General features: G+C 48.5%; 1 protein-coding gene across 1 annotated transcript; it reads left to right on the top strand.

Moving 5' to 3' along the window:
- Positions 1-295: 295 nt before the first annotated feature.
- POP4 (POP4 homolog, ribonuclease P/MRP subunit) lies at positions 296-9110 on the top strand. The gene is made up of 7 exons (XM_004479048.4): positions 296-536; positions 2024-2076; positions 4040-4263; positions 5649-5726; positions 5905-5966; positions 7567-7668; positions 8675-9110. The coding sequence occupies exons 1-7, from the start codon at positions 443-445 to the stop codon at positions 8809-8811; spliced, it is 750 nt and encodes a 249-aa protein (XP_004479105.1). The 5' UTR covers positions 296-442; the 3' UTR covers positions 8812-9110.
- The last annotated feature ends 8427 nt before the right edge of the window (positions 9111-17537 follow it).

The raw sequence follows: 17537 nt of genomic DNA on the forward strand, positions 1-17537 counted from the left end.
CACCGATTAGGGAGCCCACAAACCTCATTCCCACATCCCCTTCCTCACCGTCCCCGCCCTCTCCGAGGCCCACCTCCCTCGTGTTCTCTCCAGGTCTGTTCGCCTCACTCTACCCCAGTCCTTCAAAAGCATTCCACCTGCCCTAAGCCCAAGCCTACTGCTCCTGGCCTTCCCCGGCCTGCAAAAGCCGCCAGTTGATAACGTCCCACGCAGGGTCACGTCTGTAGCACCGGAGCCCCTCTGCCTGAGAGTCTTCTTCAAGGCGCATGCGCCACTCTAGGTCGGCGCACGTCAGTTGACGTCACGGATGGCGCCATATATGAGCTCCGAGCACCTGGAATCCCGGCTGCGACAGTGTCAATCTTGAAACGCGTGCCGTGCGGCCTCGGGTGGAAGGAACCCCGTCACTGTCAGCTTTGAAGAGAAAGGCTCTGGGTGGCGGATGGCTGCTGAAGAAAGTGAAAAGAAGGAAAAAAGGGAACGACGACCGGAGGAGACGTCATCAGAGTGCACCGGAAGCGGAGCGAAAATGGAGCGTAAGCGAAATTGAAGGCATCGAAATTGAAGAGGGGTGGGGATAGCCAGGGTCGGGGACTTAGTGCTGGTGGGTGAAATGGGTCCATCCTACTTGTTGCTGCAGAGTCCGAACGGAACTGCCACGGGAACTGTCCCACCTTATATAAAAGAAACTGAGGCCAAAGTGCATAATGGCCTGGTTCAGTCTCTGAGTTAGGGATTGATATCCAGGCTCGAGGCTGATTCTCCCGGAGGGCTGATCAGTGATGTGAGATGTGGAGGGAGGGTCCAAGACTGCGGAACCTCTGACAGGTGAAGCAAAGCAGTTCATTCCTGGAGTTCCATACCCTGCAGGTTACTCTCTGTAAGCACGTTACAGTCCCCATTTTCCATTTGAGGAAGATCTAGATCCCATATATAAAACCTGTAACAACCTCAGTTTGCTTGTACGCAGGGAAGCACTAGGTATGTACTAGGATGTATAAAAAAGCACTAGGGAACCGGGAATCTATAGAATGTAATGTGAGCCACATTTTCTAGTCATTTGGTTCCTAATCCAGGCCTTTTTTATTTTATTGACACTCATACTTTACCCCCAATCCCACGGTTTCCTATTTCAGACAAAATTAAGTAATAAAAGTATGGAAATTTAAGGGGCTGAAACTACATTGATCAATATTTATTTTGAGTTTGAAGGCCTACTGTATTCCATCAGTTTTAGGACGCTATCAAGTATAGTTCTGCAGAGAAACTGAACCAAGAGGATATATATATATATATATATATATATTAAGAGGTTTATTTTAAGAAATTGCCTCACACAATTGTGGGGCTAGAAAATTTTCAATCTGTACAGCAAGCTAACAGGGTCGAAATTCAGGGAAGAGTTGATATTGCAATCTTGAATCCAAAATCCATGGGGGGGTGGGGTGCAGCAGGCTGGAAATTCAGACAAGAGTTGATGTTTAGTCTTGAGGCAGAATTTCTTCAAATTTTCATAGATGATAAAATGTGAAAAAATATTTTTAAAGCCTTATAAACAACAAAATGTGGTTTTCCAAACATCTGCATCCTGGACAGCAATATCACATAACTTTTAAATGAGTTGCATCATTAGGTTTATTGAACAACTACTCAAGTTTATAACCTGTGGCATTTTAAACTAGTGCATCTCAATATGTGGTCTGCTGACCTGCAGTAGCATCTGGGAACTTGCTAGAAATCTTGCAGCATCTGGAGGTTGGATCTAAGAATCTACATTTTAATAAGAGTCCCAGAGATTCTGATACACATTAATGTTTTATTAAACCCCACTCTTGGAATTTGCAGGATGGACGTGGTTGGAGGGCAGGGTAAGAGGCATCCAAGAAAGCTCTGATGCTGTGCTCTTCCTTGCCACCCCTCCTTTTCCCATGCTCAAAGTGAAGTTATTGTCGTAGTTGGATAAGTCTTAGGTCATGTGGCCATACCCAACTGAAATTTCATGTTTATTTTTTCAATCCCCCAGGTGTGATCTACCATGCCTTTTCTCAGAAGGAAGCAAAAGAGTTTGATATTCAGGTTGGTGCTTGTCTGGAGGTCTTGGAGCAACACATGGGATGGCAAAATGTCTCAGTGGTGATGTTCTTTTCTGCATCTTACTCATCTTTCCAGTAAATATGCTGGGCTCTATCAGAATCTGTTGTTCTGATGGTCTGTTTCCATCTGCTGACTTCCTTTCCTGGTGTACCAAAGTAAAGTTTAGTTCACTGGGGCAACTTGGTCTTCTGCCATCTCCTGATGTATGGGGACAGAAGCCACATCCACCTGAAACTTGCCCTCATGAGCACCATCATTTGACCTTGTCACTGTGCCCGTCTCTCCTGAAAAAGGACGGCAAATCATCTTTCGTAAGTGGAATTTATAGATAATGTCTGGATGCTTCCAACATGCTTTGTCAGTTTGTCAAAAGCTCTGCTTGTGGGGAGCGGCTGTAGCTCAATGGTTGAGTGCCGCTTCCCATGTACGAGGTCCTAGGTTCAATCCCAGTCCCTCCTTAAAAAAAAAACCTCCACTTATGACTCAATGAGGGAGTTTCCTTAGTCTTCAAGATTTTGAAAGACCAATATACTTTTATTTGGTTTCTCCATGAAGGAGGGGCCACTGAGATGTTTAAAAGCACCAAATAAGTGTCCTCTTATAGTATTGATAACGATGACAATGAATTCACTTTTATTTATTTATTTATTTATTTTTAATTTTATTTCTTTCCCCCCATCAGTTGTCTGCTCTCTGTGTCCATTTCTTTTCTTGTCCGCGGCCCGGAAATCTGTGTCTCTTTTTTTTGCATCATCAGCTCTCCGTGTATGAGGCGCCACTCCTGGGCAGGCTGGACTTTCTTTTGCACTGGGCAGCTCTCCTTATGGGGTAAACTCCTTGTGTGTGGGGCTCCCCTACACAGGGGACACCCCTGCATGGAAGGGCACTCCTTGCACGCATCAGCACTGTGCATGGGCCAGCTCCACACAGGTCAAGGAGGTCCTGGGTTTGAACCATGGACCTCCCATGCAGTAGGCGGACGCTCTATCCATTGAGCCAAGTCTGCTTCCCAAATTCACTTTTAGTTAGCATCTAAAGGTACAAAGATGAAGCAGACATAGTTCCTTTCCTTCTCACTATGGGCAACCTTGTGGATTATGTGTATTACATCTTTTCATTCCCCTAACCCCCATGAAGGGAGGGCTTGATTACTATTGACAGATTAGCCTCAAGATGCTTACAGCCTAGTTAGTGTAAAAAGGTCCCAGGCAAGCAGGAGAACCTTGGCAGCAAGTGCTCCCTGGGGCTGTGGCAGATGAGGGCAGAGGTACCCACTAACTAATGAGGACTAGACTAGTGGAAGTCCAACTGGAAAGGTCGTGATGTTGGGTTTTTTCCAAAACGACACCCAAAATGACAGTTGTTTTACCCGGAAGTTCTTTGTAACAGCTGTTCCTTCACAGTAACATGGTGCTTGGCTCTATGTTAGAGAGTGTGGGTGCACAGGCCTGAGATGCACTTGACAGTTCCTTTCCTAAGTGGTGCAGGAGCAGAGCTCTTGGAGAGCATCCCTACCATGTCCACAGAGGTAGAGACCCAGGTAGAGAGGAATTGTGTCGTGACTGATGAAATATCATTGTCTCCATTTCTCCAGCTTTCCTCCCTGCCAAGGAAGAGAAAGGTCTTTACTCTAAAATAAAAAGTTTTTTTGTCCTCCTCAGAATAACCTCAGAGATGCAGGTTAGGAAGTTGGAGTTTAACATGGCTGTTGCCTGTGATAAACACAGTATTGAATTAGCGTTTGTGTTCTTTTCACATGGTAATTGGGATAGCAAACAGCTGGTAGATGAGAGGTCTGGGAACTTCAGTGGGTGGATAGATGGGTCAGCGAAGGCAGTTACGTCTGCTCTTCCAGCAGCTCGGGGGTTGGTGTGTGTGAGTGCTTGGGGTCCTGGGCTGCCCAGAACAGCTCTTGTGAGCACCATACCCTCTTATCCCCATGTAGCATGTGGGAGGCCAGCGAGCTGAAGCCTTCGTGAAGGCCTTCCTGAGGCGCAGCATGCCCCACATACGCAAGGAAGCCCTCAAGGACCAGCTGCAGCGCAAGGCCGTCGTTCTAGAGTACTTTACTCGCCGGAAGCGAAAAGAGAAGAAAAAGAAATCCAAAGGCCTCTCTGCCCGGCAGAGGAGGGAGCTGCGGCTGTTTGACATTAAACCAGAGCAGCAGAGGTAACCCAAGCCTTTTCTGTGCGTTTCTGCCCACGGTGGCACCATCTTTCTCCCCTGGGTGTGGACTTTGGAAGCCTAGTGGCAGAGTAGGCTGCCTCTCTTCTGCCACAAGGGGGCAGCCTTTACTGATTTGTACTGTTTGGGTTTAACTTTTAATAGCAAGGCCTGGTATGACTGAAAACTCTTATTGTTTGGCTTCTGTCCTAGCCTTAATTAGCAAGCTCAGTGTCATAAAGTGAGGCTGTTGCCCATGGCAACAGGCTGTTTGTCTCTCAGCTTTCTTAGACAGAAAAGAGGGGCTTATATTTCTTTATATATATCTATATCTTTGTAGTTTTTAATAGCACTAGACAGAATCACCCACCGTAGTTTTATTGCCAAAGAAAGATACTGCCCACATGTTTTGGAAGTTTTGGAAAAGCACACATAAGTCTGTGGGAGGACAGGTTTCTCCCTCTGGCTGACATCCATCCCTCCTTGGCCATGGTTCTGAGTTTGCCTTTCTTAGGACTGTGTAGGCTTTTGCTAAGAGATCTGTAGCCAAATAGGCTCCCACATTCCAGAAGACAGTGGAAATCTGGTACTGTGACCATGGTCCCTTTAGGAAACCAGCTGGGTCTGGGTGGAGTTGGCTGCTACCTGCCCTGGGTTTACTGCACTGCGAGCCTCACGGATGGAGCACCCTGTGAGTTTGAGCCTGTGGTTTTCATTTCTTTAACCGATAGTTTCATGTCAGTAAATCCCCCAGAAAATATCAGGGTAAGTGACAGTGCCCCCCCACCCCCTGCACTCCTCTTCTCACCTTCCCCACCATTTGCTCGCTCACCTTCCAGGTAAATTTGTTACCTGGCACGGGAATTTGTATGACAATCGGCAGCTCCTGTTTATGGAGGGATTACTAAGGTCAGCCTCATGAAACAGAAAACCTCAAAGTAGCTATGGTTTAAACAAGGTTAAAGTATATTTCTCTCTCATGAAAAGAAGTCCAGATGCAAGCCATCCTGGGCTGGTGTAGCAGGCAGTTCTGCAGCCATCGGAGACCCAGGCAGCACAGGTCTTGCTGCTCCCCCATCTTCAGGTGTCACCCCTTGCTCTGAGGTGCCTGTTTGAGTTCCTGCTGTCCTGGCTACATCCAGCCAACAGGCAGGGTAAAGGGGCACAGAAGGGTGCTACCAGAGAGGAAGCAGAAGTTTGAGGGGGAAGGTACTTGACTTTAATCAGGTCATGAGCCTTAGGACTAGGATGTACACCCAGTTCTCAGTGGTTCCCAAGTCCATTTCTTGGCACCATGCCAAGTTCCATGCTCAGGAGAAGCCCAGCCATTGGGATGTTCCAATCCCAAATTCTTATTGCCTAATGCTTTTACCTGGTTCTGACTACCACAGATACAGTCTTTTCCTCCCTCTCCACGAACTCTGGAAGCAGTACATCCGGGACCTGTGCAATGGTCTCAAGCCAGACACGTGAGTTGAATTTCTGAAGCTTTGCCCATAGGGGTACAACTCAAGTCCGCAGTCACTGTAAATGCAACCTTAGGAGCCAGCTGGCTGCATTGCTTGGCTGCAGAGGTTTGTAGAACTGTTCACTTTTTTCAGAGCTCTTTTTTGTGCCATAAATTAAGGGAGTCTATTTGTCTCTTAGGCAGCCACAGATGATTCAGGCTAAGCTGTTAAAGGCAGATCTTCATGGTGCTATGATTTCAGGTAACTTCCCTCTAAGAGTATATGGTCATCTCAGTGTTCATATGTCACTAAATGGCAGCATTGTACTTGTGTTCCAGAATTAGGCATGATCTGGATGGGGGATAGAGCTACATCCTTTATAATTCCTTGAGATGTCCTTGGATCACCAGTGCTGCAATTTGAGGGTGATTCCAGCTGTCTTTAGCCAGTCCAGGGCATCTGTTACTATCCCAAAAGGCACAGTGGCTGCTAGTACTCACCCATGGCCTGGAATCTTGAACACAGAGCCCCTCTCATCCAGTCCTGTAGTTCTAAACCACAGTTAACCTTTACCCTGAACTCCAAACTCATGTACATCCAGCTGACCACTTGACAGAACCCCTGGATGTCCTATAGGCAATTCAGACTTCACATATGCAAAACAGAACTATTGGTCTCCCTCCCAAGTCAACCCTTTCCCTGGTCTTCCTGTTCTCAGCTAATGGTGCCAGTTTACCCTGGATGTTCAGCCACATGTCTAGGAGGCATCATGTTTCTTCTTTCTTAACCTTCTCCTCCATCCTTTGTCATGTCCTAGCCCCCACACCTAAGCCATCATCATCTCCCTTGGATTACGGCAACAGCCTCCTAGCTCTCTCTGCCAACACACCATTCTCCCCCACCCCCACACCAAACAACCAAAGCAGGGATTTTAAAACAAAATCAGATCATCTTCCTTCCCTGCTTAAAACCTTCCAACAACTTCCATCATATTAAATTCTTCCTCACTGTGGTCTGCTAGGCCTCACTGACTTCACTGGGCACCAGGTCTGAGCACACTGGCCATCTTTCTACTCCTCCCACACCAGGCTTGGCCCTTCCTCAGGGCCTTTGCATTTGCTTGTTCATCTGCCAAGAGAGTTTTTCTCTTGCATGTTCAGAGACTGGCTCCTCCATGCTCAGGTGTCATTTCCCCAAAGGTCTGCTACAGCTTAAGGAGACCCGACCCTCCTTATCCTACTTAGTCTTCCTAGTACCTACAAGGATAGAATTGTTGATTGTTTGGCACCCTTTGTGCCTCAGTGCTGTGCCCCATGTCCAGGCAGTGCCAGGCATGTGGTCAATGCTCAGTGATGTCTGTTGAATGCATGACACAGGTTGGAGGAGGCCAGGGCCTACTGCCTGGGATAGCAGCTTGCTCGATCACTGGCTGCCAGGCAGCTGTGAGGCTGGGCTCCCTTTCTGGCTGGGGCTTGGTAGGTCATGGGAAGTACAGGATGGACTAGGGTTAAGATCCTTCAGGTGAGACTTGGCCCTGTCAGAGCCCCCAGATTTTGGGCTTTGCATTGCTGGCACAGTGTGCGACCTCCTGCTCCAGAGTCGCCCCCAAACCCCATGGCCTCAGACCCTCCACAGGGCACTTTATAAGAGACTGCAGAGACCACAGGCAAGGGATTAAGGACTGGTGCTTGTCTAGCTCAGTCACTATGAGCCTTCCAACCTCCTCTCCCCCCAGTGCTCCCTTTCTTCCTCTGCTTGCTCAGAGGGAAGGATGAGAGCCCTTAGCCACATAGGCCTGGCTGGCTGTGGCTCTGCAAATACCACAGAGGCAAGAGTCTTGAACTGCCCTTTTCCTTTGCAGTCACAAAATCCAAATGCCCCTCTTATGTGGGTGTTACAGGAATCCTCCTCCAGGAAACAAAGCACGTTTTCAAAATTATCACTAAAGAAGACCGCCTAAAAGGTAGGGAATCATGTCTCTGAGGGCATTGTGGGCTGTCACTTCCCCAGCTGCTCAGTCGCCTGCCTCCACATGGCTCCAAGAAGTTCAGTTTGCAAGTTCAGGGGGTGGAGGTCTCTGAAGGCTTTGAACGCACTGGAACCTACTACATTCAAAGCCTTCAGAGACCTCCACCACCTGACCCCATTTCTGCCCCTGTGACTCTCCTTGGAGGTGTTTGTGGGCACATCCACCACCCCAGCTAACGACTGAGGTCAGGAAAGGCTGTTAGGCTCTGCTTCAAGAGACCTGGTCTATCTGGGTCCTGGGTTTGGGACCATCAACCTGCCACAGGCTGCTGCCTCCCAGAGATACGTAAACAGATAACACTGGAGGAAGCAAAAGGAGCACCTGTGGCTGGAGGTGGTGACACTTAGAGTTCCAAGGAAGCGAGAGTAGCTCTGCTCCCAGACAGCATTGCTGTGGCCCAAGAAAAGCCCGAACCCCACTTGGGGGGGTTTCCACGCCCCCACCTTGCCCACAAACCCAAATACTTAAAATGTACAGTTGTAAGAGGTTTTTCTTGCTTCAGTTTTTGAGGTTGGCTTTTCTTGATGCATCCTTCCATTTTCCTATATATTCTGCTCTCATTTTAAATCTTAACAGGTGGTATACAACTTTCCCCACTGAGCATAAAGCTAAGAGTCTGTCTGAAAATTGTGTGGGAAAACTTTGTATTGGCAGTTTTTCTGGGAGCTTCTGGTTCTGGACATTCATAGCCTTTAACCCTGAAGGTTCATACCCTTTTGACCTGAAAACTAGATGATGAGTTATATTTAAAAAATGACTAATTGGGCCTTATGGCAAAATCACCACCTGTAATCCTGTTGCTGTTGCCTTTTGCCAGTTTTTTAATTTCCTATTAGCTTATTTTTTATTTTTTAATACAAGCATTTAAAAAGTATTATTCTGCATAAACATGAACTTAACTGCCAGGCTTTCTTTTTTCACCCTTCTGCTTCTTTTTCAGTTATCCCCAAGCTCAACTGTGTGTTTTCTGTGGAAATCGATAACTTTATTTCCTACATTTATGGGAGCAAATTCCAGCTTCGGTCCAGTGAGCGATCTGCAAAGAAGTTCAAAGCAAAGGGAACGATTGACTTGTGACCCCTTTGCTGCTTCAGCCAGTTGTTTATAATAGCAGAAAATTGCAAACACCCTAAATTGCCACCTTTCAGTAAAGAAATGGCTATACCAATTCTGGTTATGGGTCACCCCAGCCGGGAAAATCCTTAGTGAGGACATTTTAATTCTTTTTTACACCTTTCTGTGTTGTCTGAATATCTTATGATGAATTCATTGTTTATGGTAATAATTACATATGCATAAACAGAATCCAAATAAAGGAAATATTCCTAAATTAAGTTGGGTTGGCCAGGAAGAGGAACCCCAAAGTTGCACCTGGATTATTGTTTTGTTTTGTTTTTACCTGCCATTAGTCACTGCATTTTCCTGACCTGAGTGTCATGGTACATTTTTGACACATTTTGAATCATGCCAGCTAAATTAACTCTTTGACCTAAGTAAGGTTTACTTTCCTTTTTCAGAAGAGTGGAAGAGGAGTGAATGGCGACTTTGCTGAATGACCAGGAATTGGGGCTGGGTGGACCACAGAATGCACAGCACTGGTTCTAGTCGTGCTTCTTAGTGGTTGTTGAGGTATAGGTGCTTAAACCTGCACCGGCATTCTTGTGCCTGAGCCTGTTGGGCTCCAGGGGCAGGCAGACTGAAAAAGAAAGTAAGACACTCTACCCAGCGTCTAGCCCACCAGGAACACCCCAGCCTCTAGCAAGGGCACTTTAGTTGACATCTCAGATCCATTTTTGCTACTGAAAAGCTTGGCTTTTCAACCTGACCGTTGCCCACTGTGGCCATGTATCTGTAAGGTCAGTAGGAGAGTCCGTATTCTGTGAGCCCTGAGTGAAGACAGGCCCAAGGGCTGGAGTGAGATGGGGCAGGGGACAAGCCTTGCAGGATATGGTATTAGAAAAGCCACTGGGTTCAGAAATGTGCCCAGTAGAACCTACTACCCCTGAGATAAGTGTTTGCTGACCAACAAATGGAGGACAGAAGCCCTCCTGGTGACAGAAAGGCAGCAAATCCATGAGCTTTTTCTTTCATGCCAGCAGAAGCAGCAGTGCCTGAGGCTTTGCTTTCTCAATGTATCCCACTCAGATACCACTCTAAAAGAAGCACAGTGGGAGAAGGAAATGGTAAACACTGCCTTTCTTTATGACAAAGCTGAACAGACTAGCACAGTGCCACCACCCCTCCCACGGGCTCAGCCCACACCAGTCTGCTGGACCTGCAGCCTGGCAGCTCAAGCCTGCTTCCATCTGTGTGGTGGCCATTGCTCACCAGGGCTTTTCTCAGTCTGCTGGGATGCTGGGCACAGTCTGATTGAGAAAGGAAATGAGCACACAAAATAGGCCAGGGGGTGGAGGGAGGATTCCCAGAGAAGGGTGCTTTCTTCAGGCACATGAAGAGCACAGTCACACCACCAGGAGTCAGGTCTCATGCCCTCAGGTCTGAGGGAACCATCCCAGAGGACCTAGGAATTAAAAGGGGAAGGCTTGTGGACCTACCACTGGGCACTGTGGGAGGGGGCACAGGGATTGGGCTGCCTGTCCCCACCCAAAGGAGAGGCCTGAGGTTCTTCCCATTTATTGAAATGGGGAGTGGGGGGGAGAGGAATGGTGGGAACTGCTAGAAAAGTCCTAATTTGTGGGGCAGGATGTGGGAGCCTGCAGATACAGCCACCTGATCCTGACATCTTTCAGGGCCTCAATATCCCATCTGTCAAGTTAGGCCATTAGACTAGATAAGGGTTTCCCAGAGTGGAATCCTGGAACTTTCCAACTCAGAATCAACAGATGGATGCAACCCAGACCTATTGAGTCAGACTTGGGTTAGGGCCCAGATCCCAGCTGAGTCTTCCAACCATTGATGTTTCAGGATCAATGGACTCTGGATGGTACCTATAAGTCTCTCACATCTGGACTATGATTTGAAGATTTGGAATGCTTGACTTGACATTTTCTGGATGCTGGAAAGGCTCATCAAATAATTGTTCTCTCAGGTTCTGAAGAGTAAACATGAACATTCCCCCCAAAAGCCATAAATTATTGTAAAAAGCTCTCTTTCTGGACAATGGCTTTGGTTTTAATTTAGTTTGCATTTCTTAGCTATAATGTCTAATTAAGACATCTGTTAAACGTCTATAATATTAATTTAATAGAGGGGGTTCTAATAGAACTATATTGGAATTGTCCATTTAATTAACCTCATGGGCCTTTAATGGATGTCTTAAATAGACATCATTAACAAGAGTGCTAGACAAATTAAAATTAGAGTCAATAACATTCCTGGTAATTTTTCCTGAGCTGTGAAGGACGAGCTTTGCTAAGTAGACAGGCACAAAATGGACTGCACACAGAATCAGCATCAGAACTGGCATCCCCGGCAAGCATCCAAAATCAGGAAGGCCCAAGTGGGGCTCCACTGTTCTGTGTCCTGCTCAGCTCTTCCCAGAGAAGACACTGCTCTCTAGTCTGCACCTGCCCCTTCATACCCCTTTTACAGAAAAAGCATGCTGGCAGCCCCTGGCCTGTTAGACTGAGCTCCTGGAGGAGGAGAGGGTCTGGGAAGGAAGGAAGATGGAGGTAATGGGGCCTCACACTGGGATTACCACTAAATCCCGATGAATGCATGAATCAAGTGAGGTGGAATGGAGTAGGGTAGGGTAGAAAAGATGATGGGGCTCTTGTCCCCACCACTCCACTGAAAGCTTTCGCTCAGATGAATAACATCTTGCAAAGCCCACAGTCACATTCTCTTTTCTGTCTTATTGGGCAGCATAGTTGACCATTACCTCCTTCCTGACACTCCCAGGGTTCTCCTCCCTCCCTAGATGCTCCTTCTCAACATCCTTTGTTGGGACCTCCTCCTCTTCCAAACTTCCAAGTGTTGGGCTGCCCCTGAGTTCTTCTCTGGATTTCTTTGCTACCTTCCCTTCATTGGTGGTCCTCATCCACAATTTGAAACCCTCAAAACCCATTTCGCCACCCTGACTCACCCCACCCGCGACCTCCAGCCCTGCATGCATCATTTTGTTGACTGCCTGCCTCCCCTCAGTTGGACTGGAAGCTCTTAGGACACTACTTTATCTCAAGTGCAGCTGTAGCCCCAGTTGTCTAGCAGCACTATCTGACCAGTCATAAGTTTCAATGAATCCAAGAAGGAATGAAAAGAACTGTCCACGTGACAACTCCACTGGATGTTGGCTCAGCCTTGCAACTTGTGGCCAAGATATCCCTCCTCCACAAATCCACCCTATCTCAGCCACTGGCCTCGTCCCTGCATCACTCAGGCAGGAAACCCAGATGTCCTCTGGACTCCCCTCTTGCCCTCACATTCCCTATCCAGTCTCTCAGGAAGTCCCACTGTCTCTGCTTTGCCCCTTTTCCCCATCTCTCCGCTCCAGCCCCAGCCAGCAGCCACCCTCCTCCCCACTACAGCCCCCTCGCTTCCTCCATGCTCCCACGCTAGGCCCCGTCTGCCCCACCACAGCCAAGGTGACCTTTGTGAAGCATGACTCAGACTTTGTCACTCTTCTGCTTAAAACCCACAAGTGACTTCCCTTAGAACTAACACGGGCTCCTTCCCACGGATGCCCAGGCCTCCAGACCTGAGGCCATCCTACCTCTCTAGCCTCGTCTTGGCCCCCATTCCCCATTGTCCTGTCCTCAGTGCCTTCTGTACATCCCTCACGCCACTGCCCTGCCTAAGGGCCTTTGCTCTTGCCACTCCTGCTTGGGACTTTCTTTCACCAGGTCCTCTGCCTGGCAGCCCCCTCCTCTGCCTTCAGCTCTCCACACCTTGAATGTCCTGTGCTCCAAGAGGCCTCCCCCTCCCAGCTCAGCAACCCCCACTCCTGCCAGACCCTCTCCCCATCTTCGCTTTCCTGTAACATTTATCAGTACTAAAGTGATTTTATCCACTTGTTTATTGTTACTTTCTTCCACTAGAGTGTAAGATCCCTGGAGGCAGTACATCTTGTTTCCCACCTTAACCCCAGAATCTAGTGCACTGCTTTGCACATAAGCAGTATTCAGTAAAGTTTTGTTCTCTGACCAGAAAATAAAAAAGTGAACCAGGAGTGTATCCCTAATGGATACACTTTCACTCACCAGAGCCTGAACCCTGGAAGGGGCCCAAGCAGCTGGCAGGGCCTCCTGAGAAACACGAGCCTCCTAAGCCTCTAAGGCTGGGTGGACAGACCACCACTACACTGGCATTACTTAGGCAGCCAGATAACAGGGCACTCAGTCATCACGGCAGTCTTTAAACTCTGCAGCCAACACTGCCAGGCCAGCAACCGAGGTTTAGATTCAGGAGGAAAGAGAACCATCTTCAAGTTCTGGAAGAATCTCTAAACCATGGGGCTCCCAATCTGGTGGGTAAGACAGACACTGGGAGCACACATGCCAGCCGGACACCAACTGGTGACCCTTACGGGCCCAGATGTGACTCTGGCCCATCCCCCCTGAGCCTGCTCTGCTACCCCCCTGCACACTGCAGGTGTCCCAGCCAGCAGGGGTCCCAGGTGCCAGGGCAGCCTGCGGCATTGGCCTCACCCCTCCCAGCTCCTCATCAGACGTTGGCTTGTTCGCACCCATGAACACCCACTGAACTGCAAGTTGCAGGTGGGGGCAGGTGTGGCTAGTGCTGGGTGCCTCAGGCTGGAGGCTGAGCTGAAGGGGCGCTGCATGTAGACTTCAAGGCCCAACTTACTCTTGACCGTCTTCTTTGACAAAACAGGATGTAAGTCAAGGAGAGGTGGTGGTATTGGTTGTAGGTGCACTTCAGTGATGCAAGTAAACTGGGCCCCTCTGCCAAAAGCTCCTGCTAATGAGGGCCTTGCCCTTTCGTGGGTGCTGCTGCCTTAACAGCCCTTCCACCCAGAACCCTGGTGCCACCACCAGTGGCTGTCTTACCCACCAGATTGGGAGTCCCATGGTTTGAGAGATTCTTTCAGAACTTGAAGATGGTTCTCTTTCCTCCTGAATCTAAACCTCAGTAGCTGGCCTGGCAGTGTTGGCTGCAGAGTTTAAAGACTGCAATGATGACTGAGCACCCTGTTATCTGGCTGCCTAAGTAATGCCAGTGTAGTGGTGGTCTGCTCACTCAGCCTTAGAGGCTTAGGAGGCTCGTGTTTCTCAGGAGGCCCTGCCAGCTGCTTGGGCCCCTTCCAGGGTTCAGGCTCTGGTGAGTGAAAGGCAAGCCTGGTCCTAAATAATGACGACAGAAGACCTAAGAGACCTGTATTCGTTTCCTGGCTGCTAAAATTAATACCCTACAAAGGGACGGATTAACAACAGGAATTTATTGGCTCATGGTTTCGGAGGCTGGAAGGCTTGGCACCTCCAAGTCGGTGTCTTCTTGGGGTTTCTGGGCTTTTCCATCCCATGGGTATGCACGTGGCGGCATTCTCTCCTTCCCCTCCTGGCTCTGTTGACTTGCAGCTTCTGGCTGCTCCCGGTGGCATCTCCCTTGGCTTATCAGGACTCAGACATCTTGGATTAAAGTCCCCACCCCCCATTCAGCGTGGCCTACACTTTAACTAATAACATCTTTAAAGGTCCTCTTTACAGATGGGTTCACTCCCACAGGACCAGGGATTGAGACCTGAGCGTGCCTTTTATGAGGGACATGATTCTGTCCCCAGCAGGGCGCCATGAGGGAGAGCAGGCTCAGGTTCCCACCCTTCACCAGAGACAGAGGCGGGACCCCAGGGTTCCTTCCTTCCAGGTGCAAAGGCTCAATTACTATGTGAAACCCAAGTGGCACCGAGGACGGCCTTCCTGGAGGACAGACTAAGGAGACTGTTTCTGCTTGAGCTTGCAGGTGGTGTCCCACTGCGCCCAGGAGCAAATACTCTGGGTCGCAGCCTCGGCCTCCCCACCTCCCCCACTCCAGCCCACCTCCTTTCCCCTGGCCTGGGACCTGCCTGGTGGGAGCAGTCAAGGTTTCTCCTCAGCCCAGGACCAGCCAGGCCCTCCTCAGAGCCCACCTTGCTGAGGTTCCCCTCAGGCTTTTTCCTGGGTGGTCTTCTCGGTTCCATGTCTGGCTGGCTCAATTTAGCTCCTCGGGGAGGGGAGGCTAAAGCTGCCTTCTCAGAAGGGAGGCCTTCCTGGACCACGCTGACCTAGTCGGTCCCACACCCCCTCCAGTCAGGGTGCACGCACAGGTGGGTGGGACTGGCCTTTCTCATGGAAGAACCCATGTCCAGCTGCTCAACCCTGGCTGGGCAGTTGAATCCCCTGGGTAGGTAAAATATATGCAAACCAGGGAGGATTGGGAGTGTTTGTAAAAATAAAACATTAATATCAGAAAGAAAAAAAAAAGCAAATGCCCAGACTTTCCAAAAATGAAACCAGACTATCTGGGCACGAGGCCCCTGGCATCTAAATTTTATAATCTGTGGTAGAAAAATCTGGGTTCAGATCCCAAATCAGACACCTCCAAGTGTCCCATGGGCTCTGGGAGGCAGAGCTTCCTTGTGGTGGTGAGGAGTGGCCACACCACTCACATTGTCTAAAGAGGCCAGCACAGGGGCTCCAAGCATGCTCTGTCGTGGTGCTTTCCATGGCAAAACAGGTATCTGTGCTTTCCAAGAATCTTGGGCTTTGGATACAGCAGAGCATTGGCATTCCAGCCTCATCTCCCTGGTCCAGGCTGGGCTGAGTGCCCCTCTACAGAATCCCAATACCAGGGTCTGGATTTGTCAGGACTGCCCTGCTGTGCTACAGGCATGTGTCTGCAGCCAAGACATCCACAGCTGTGTCCCAGGACCAGCACCATGCCTGGCTCCACATCAGTGCCAGGAGATGAACAGAGCAAACCAAGAACTGCCCCAGCTGCTGCACCCCCACACTCCTGGGTACTTCTAGCACTGCCTCTGGCAGGACGGTGCTTCTGATTCGTTTCTCTTGACCAACCACTCAACAGTGGCACCCTCTGCAGGCGGAGTGTATGTTCTAGCTCACCTCTTGGGTGCGTGAGAGTGAGGTTTCCAAACTCTGCCTCACCACTTTAATGGCTTTGTCATCAGTGGAGTAGGTGGTGACCATAACCTCTTTTTTTAATGAAATTGAATAGGCTATGAAATAAAGACCAAAGTGGCCCCAGAGAGGACAGGTCAATTTTATTGCATCAAATTTTGTTTCAGTTATATGTAAACATGGAGGTCAACCCACAATGGCTAAACAAAAAGGGAATATTAGAGGAAGTGAGTGTAGCTCAAGTGGTTGAACCCTTGCTTCCCATGTATGAAGTCCTGGGTTCAATTCCCAGGACCTTCTAAAAACAAACAAGTGAACCAAAAAAAAAAAAAAAAAAAAACACAAATGAAAAAACAACACTCATTGGGGAGTGGATGTAGCTTAGTGGTTGAACACCTACTTCCCATGTACGAGATCCTAGGTCGATCCCCTGGAGCTATTAATAAAAACGAAACAAAAAGGAATTTCAGGCCCCATATTTAAAGGTCTCTAGTCTTTGCCACTTAATAGCTAGGAGGGGAAGGATAAGATCAGGAGGAAAGGAAGAGTCTTAGCTTAGGTTTCCCTATAAGCAGACCCTGAAACAAGGATTTAAATGCAAGTGGCTTATTATTTGGGAGGTAAAGAAAAACACTGGCCAGGGAGAAGGGAAGTGAGACAGAAAAGGGAAAGCAGCCAACAAGGGTGTGTTACCACCATGGGCAATTGGAGCTTCATCTTGTGGGGAACTCTAGCATACTGTCAAACTCTGTTTCCCACCTGAGGGCGAGGGAGCTGAGGTATTCATCCTCCAATGCCAGCTGGTGGGGGCTGTCCCAGAACATATTATACCCCAGGCACTTCTGGACTGCCACACAGGTGGACACAGGTGCTTTCTGAAGCTTTGAAGAAAGCCCTCAGGTAAACATGCAGGCACTGACTGTTGGACTTCAACTTGCATGATACAGGCAGGACATGGGAAGTAATGCTGATTGGACCACAATGGTGTGCTCCACAGGTAAGCCCTTCAGATCTTCACAACAGCCATTAACTTCCAAATTCATAGGTAAGCCTCAGGCACTTGTCCACAGCTGGCAAGATGGAAGACTGGGGATTTGAACCCAGGCTGTCTCACCAGCCTCCACGAATCCAGCAGGGTTATTTTATTATTCTAGGCCACTGCAAGGCCCTGCCAACTTCCCAGACAAGGAAAACCAAACAACCACTTCAGAGACCCCCAGAGCTGCCTGCCTTTGCAGTTGGCTGCCCCCACGGGCCCTCATGCTTGTGCCCTTCAGGTGCCCACTGTGGTCAATAGTCAAAGCCTTCCCTTCCACAATAGCAGCTTTTTACAGATCTCTTCTCAGGAATATTTTTCTGCAGATGCTAATGAATGACCCTTCAATTTCCCAGGAAAGGTGGCCTCTTTTTGAAGTGGTTTAGGATCTCTGCTCTTGATTGCAATCATCCAAGAGCTGATTTTGACTACTTGGCTCTTATTTCTGAAGTGATGATGGGGGTAGGAATGGAGGAAAGTAAGAAGAAGAAAAGCATTGGGGCTCAGTTTTCTTACAGGCATTGCAATCGCAGGAGACTATTTTTTTGATATTTAGAATTGTAAAGTTAGAAGAAAGTGTTTGCTTTTATGACCTTTTCAGTTCTATGCTCAAGTTATCCCTGGTTTGTAGCCTGAACATAAGCTATGCTCATTTCTGCAAAACTCCCTGGGAAATGTTATCATAGGGACAAAATTATTTATTTTATTTAGAAAAGTTTCATCTTTAATTTTTA

The sequence above is a fragment of the Dasypus novemcinctus genome, chromosome 18 (genome assembly GCF_030445035.2).
Source record: "Dasypus novemcinctus isolate mDasNov1 chromosome 18, mDasNov1.1.hap2, whole genome shotgun sequence".
In the NCBI taxonomy this organism is placed as follows: Eukaryota; Metazoa; Chordata; class Mammalia; order Cingulata; family Dasypodidae; genus Dasypus; species Dasypus novemcinctus.

What these genes read in the sequence shown, in the direction of transcription:
- POP4 (XM_004479048.4), top strand. Translation starts at nt 443, where the DNA reads ATGGCTGCTGAAGAAAGTGAAAAGAAGGAAAAAAGGGAACGACGACCG. An exon ending in ATTAAACCAGAGCAGCAGAG is followed by an intron (nt 4,264 to 5,648) that starts GTAACCCAAGCC and finishes TGACTACCACAG; the next exon opens with ATACAGTCTTTTCCTCCCTC. An exon ending in TAAAGAAGACCGCCTAAAAG is followed by an intron (nt 7,669 to 8,674) that starts GTAGGGAATCAT and finishes CTTCTTTTTCAG; the next exon opens with TTATCCCCAAGCTCAACTGT.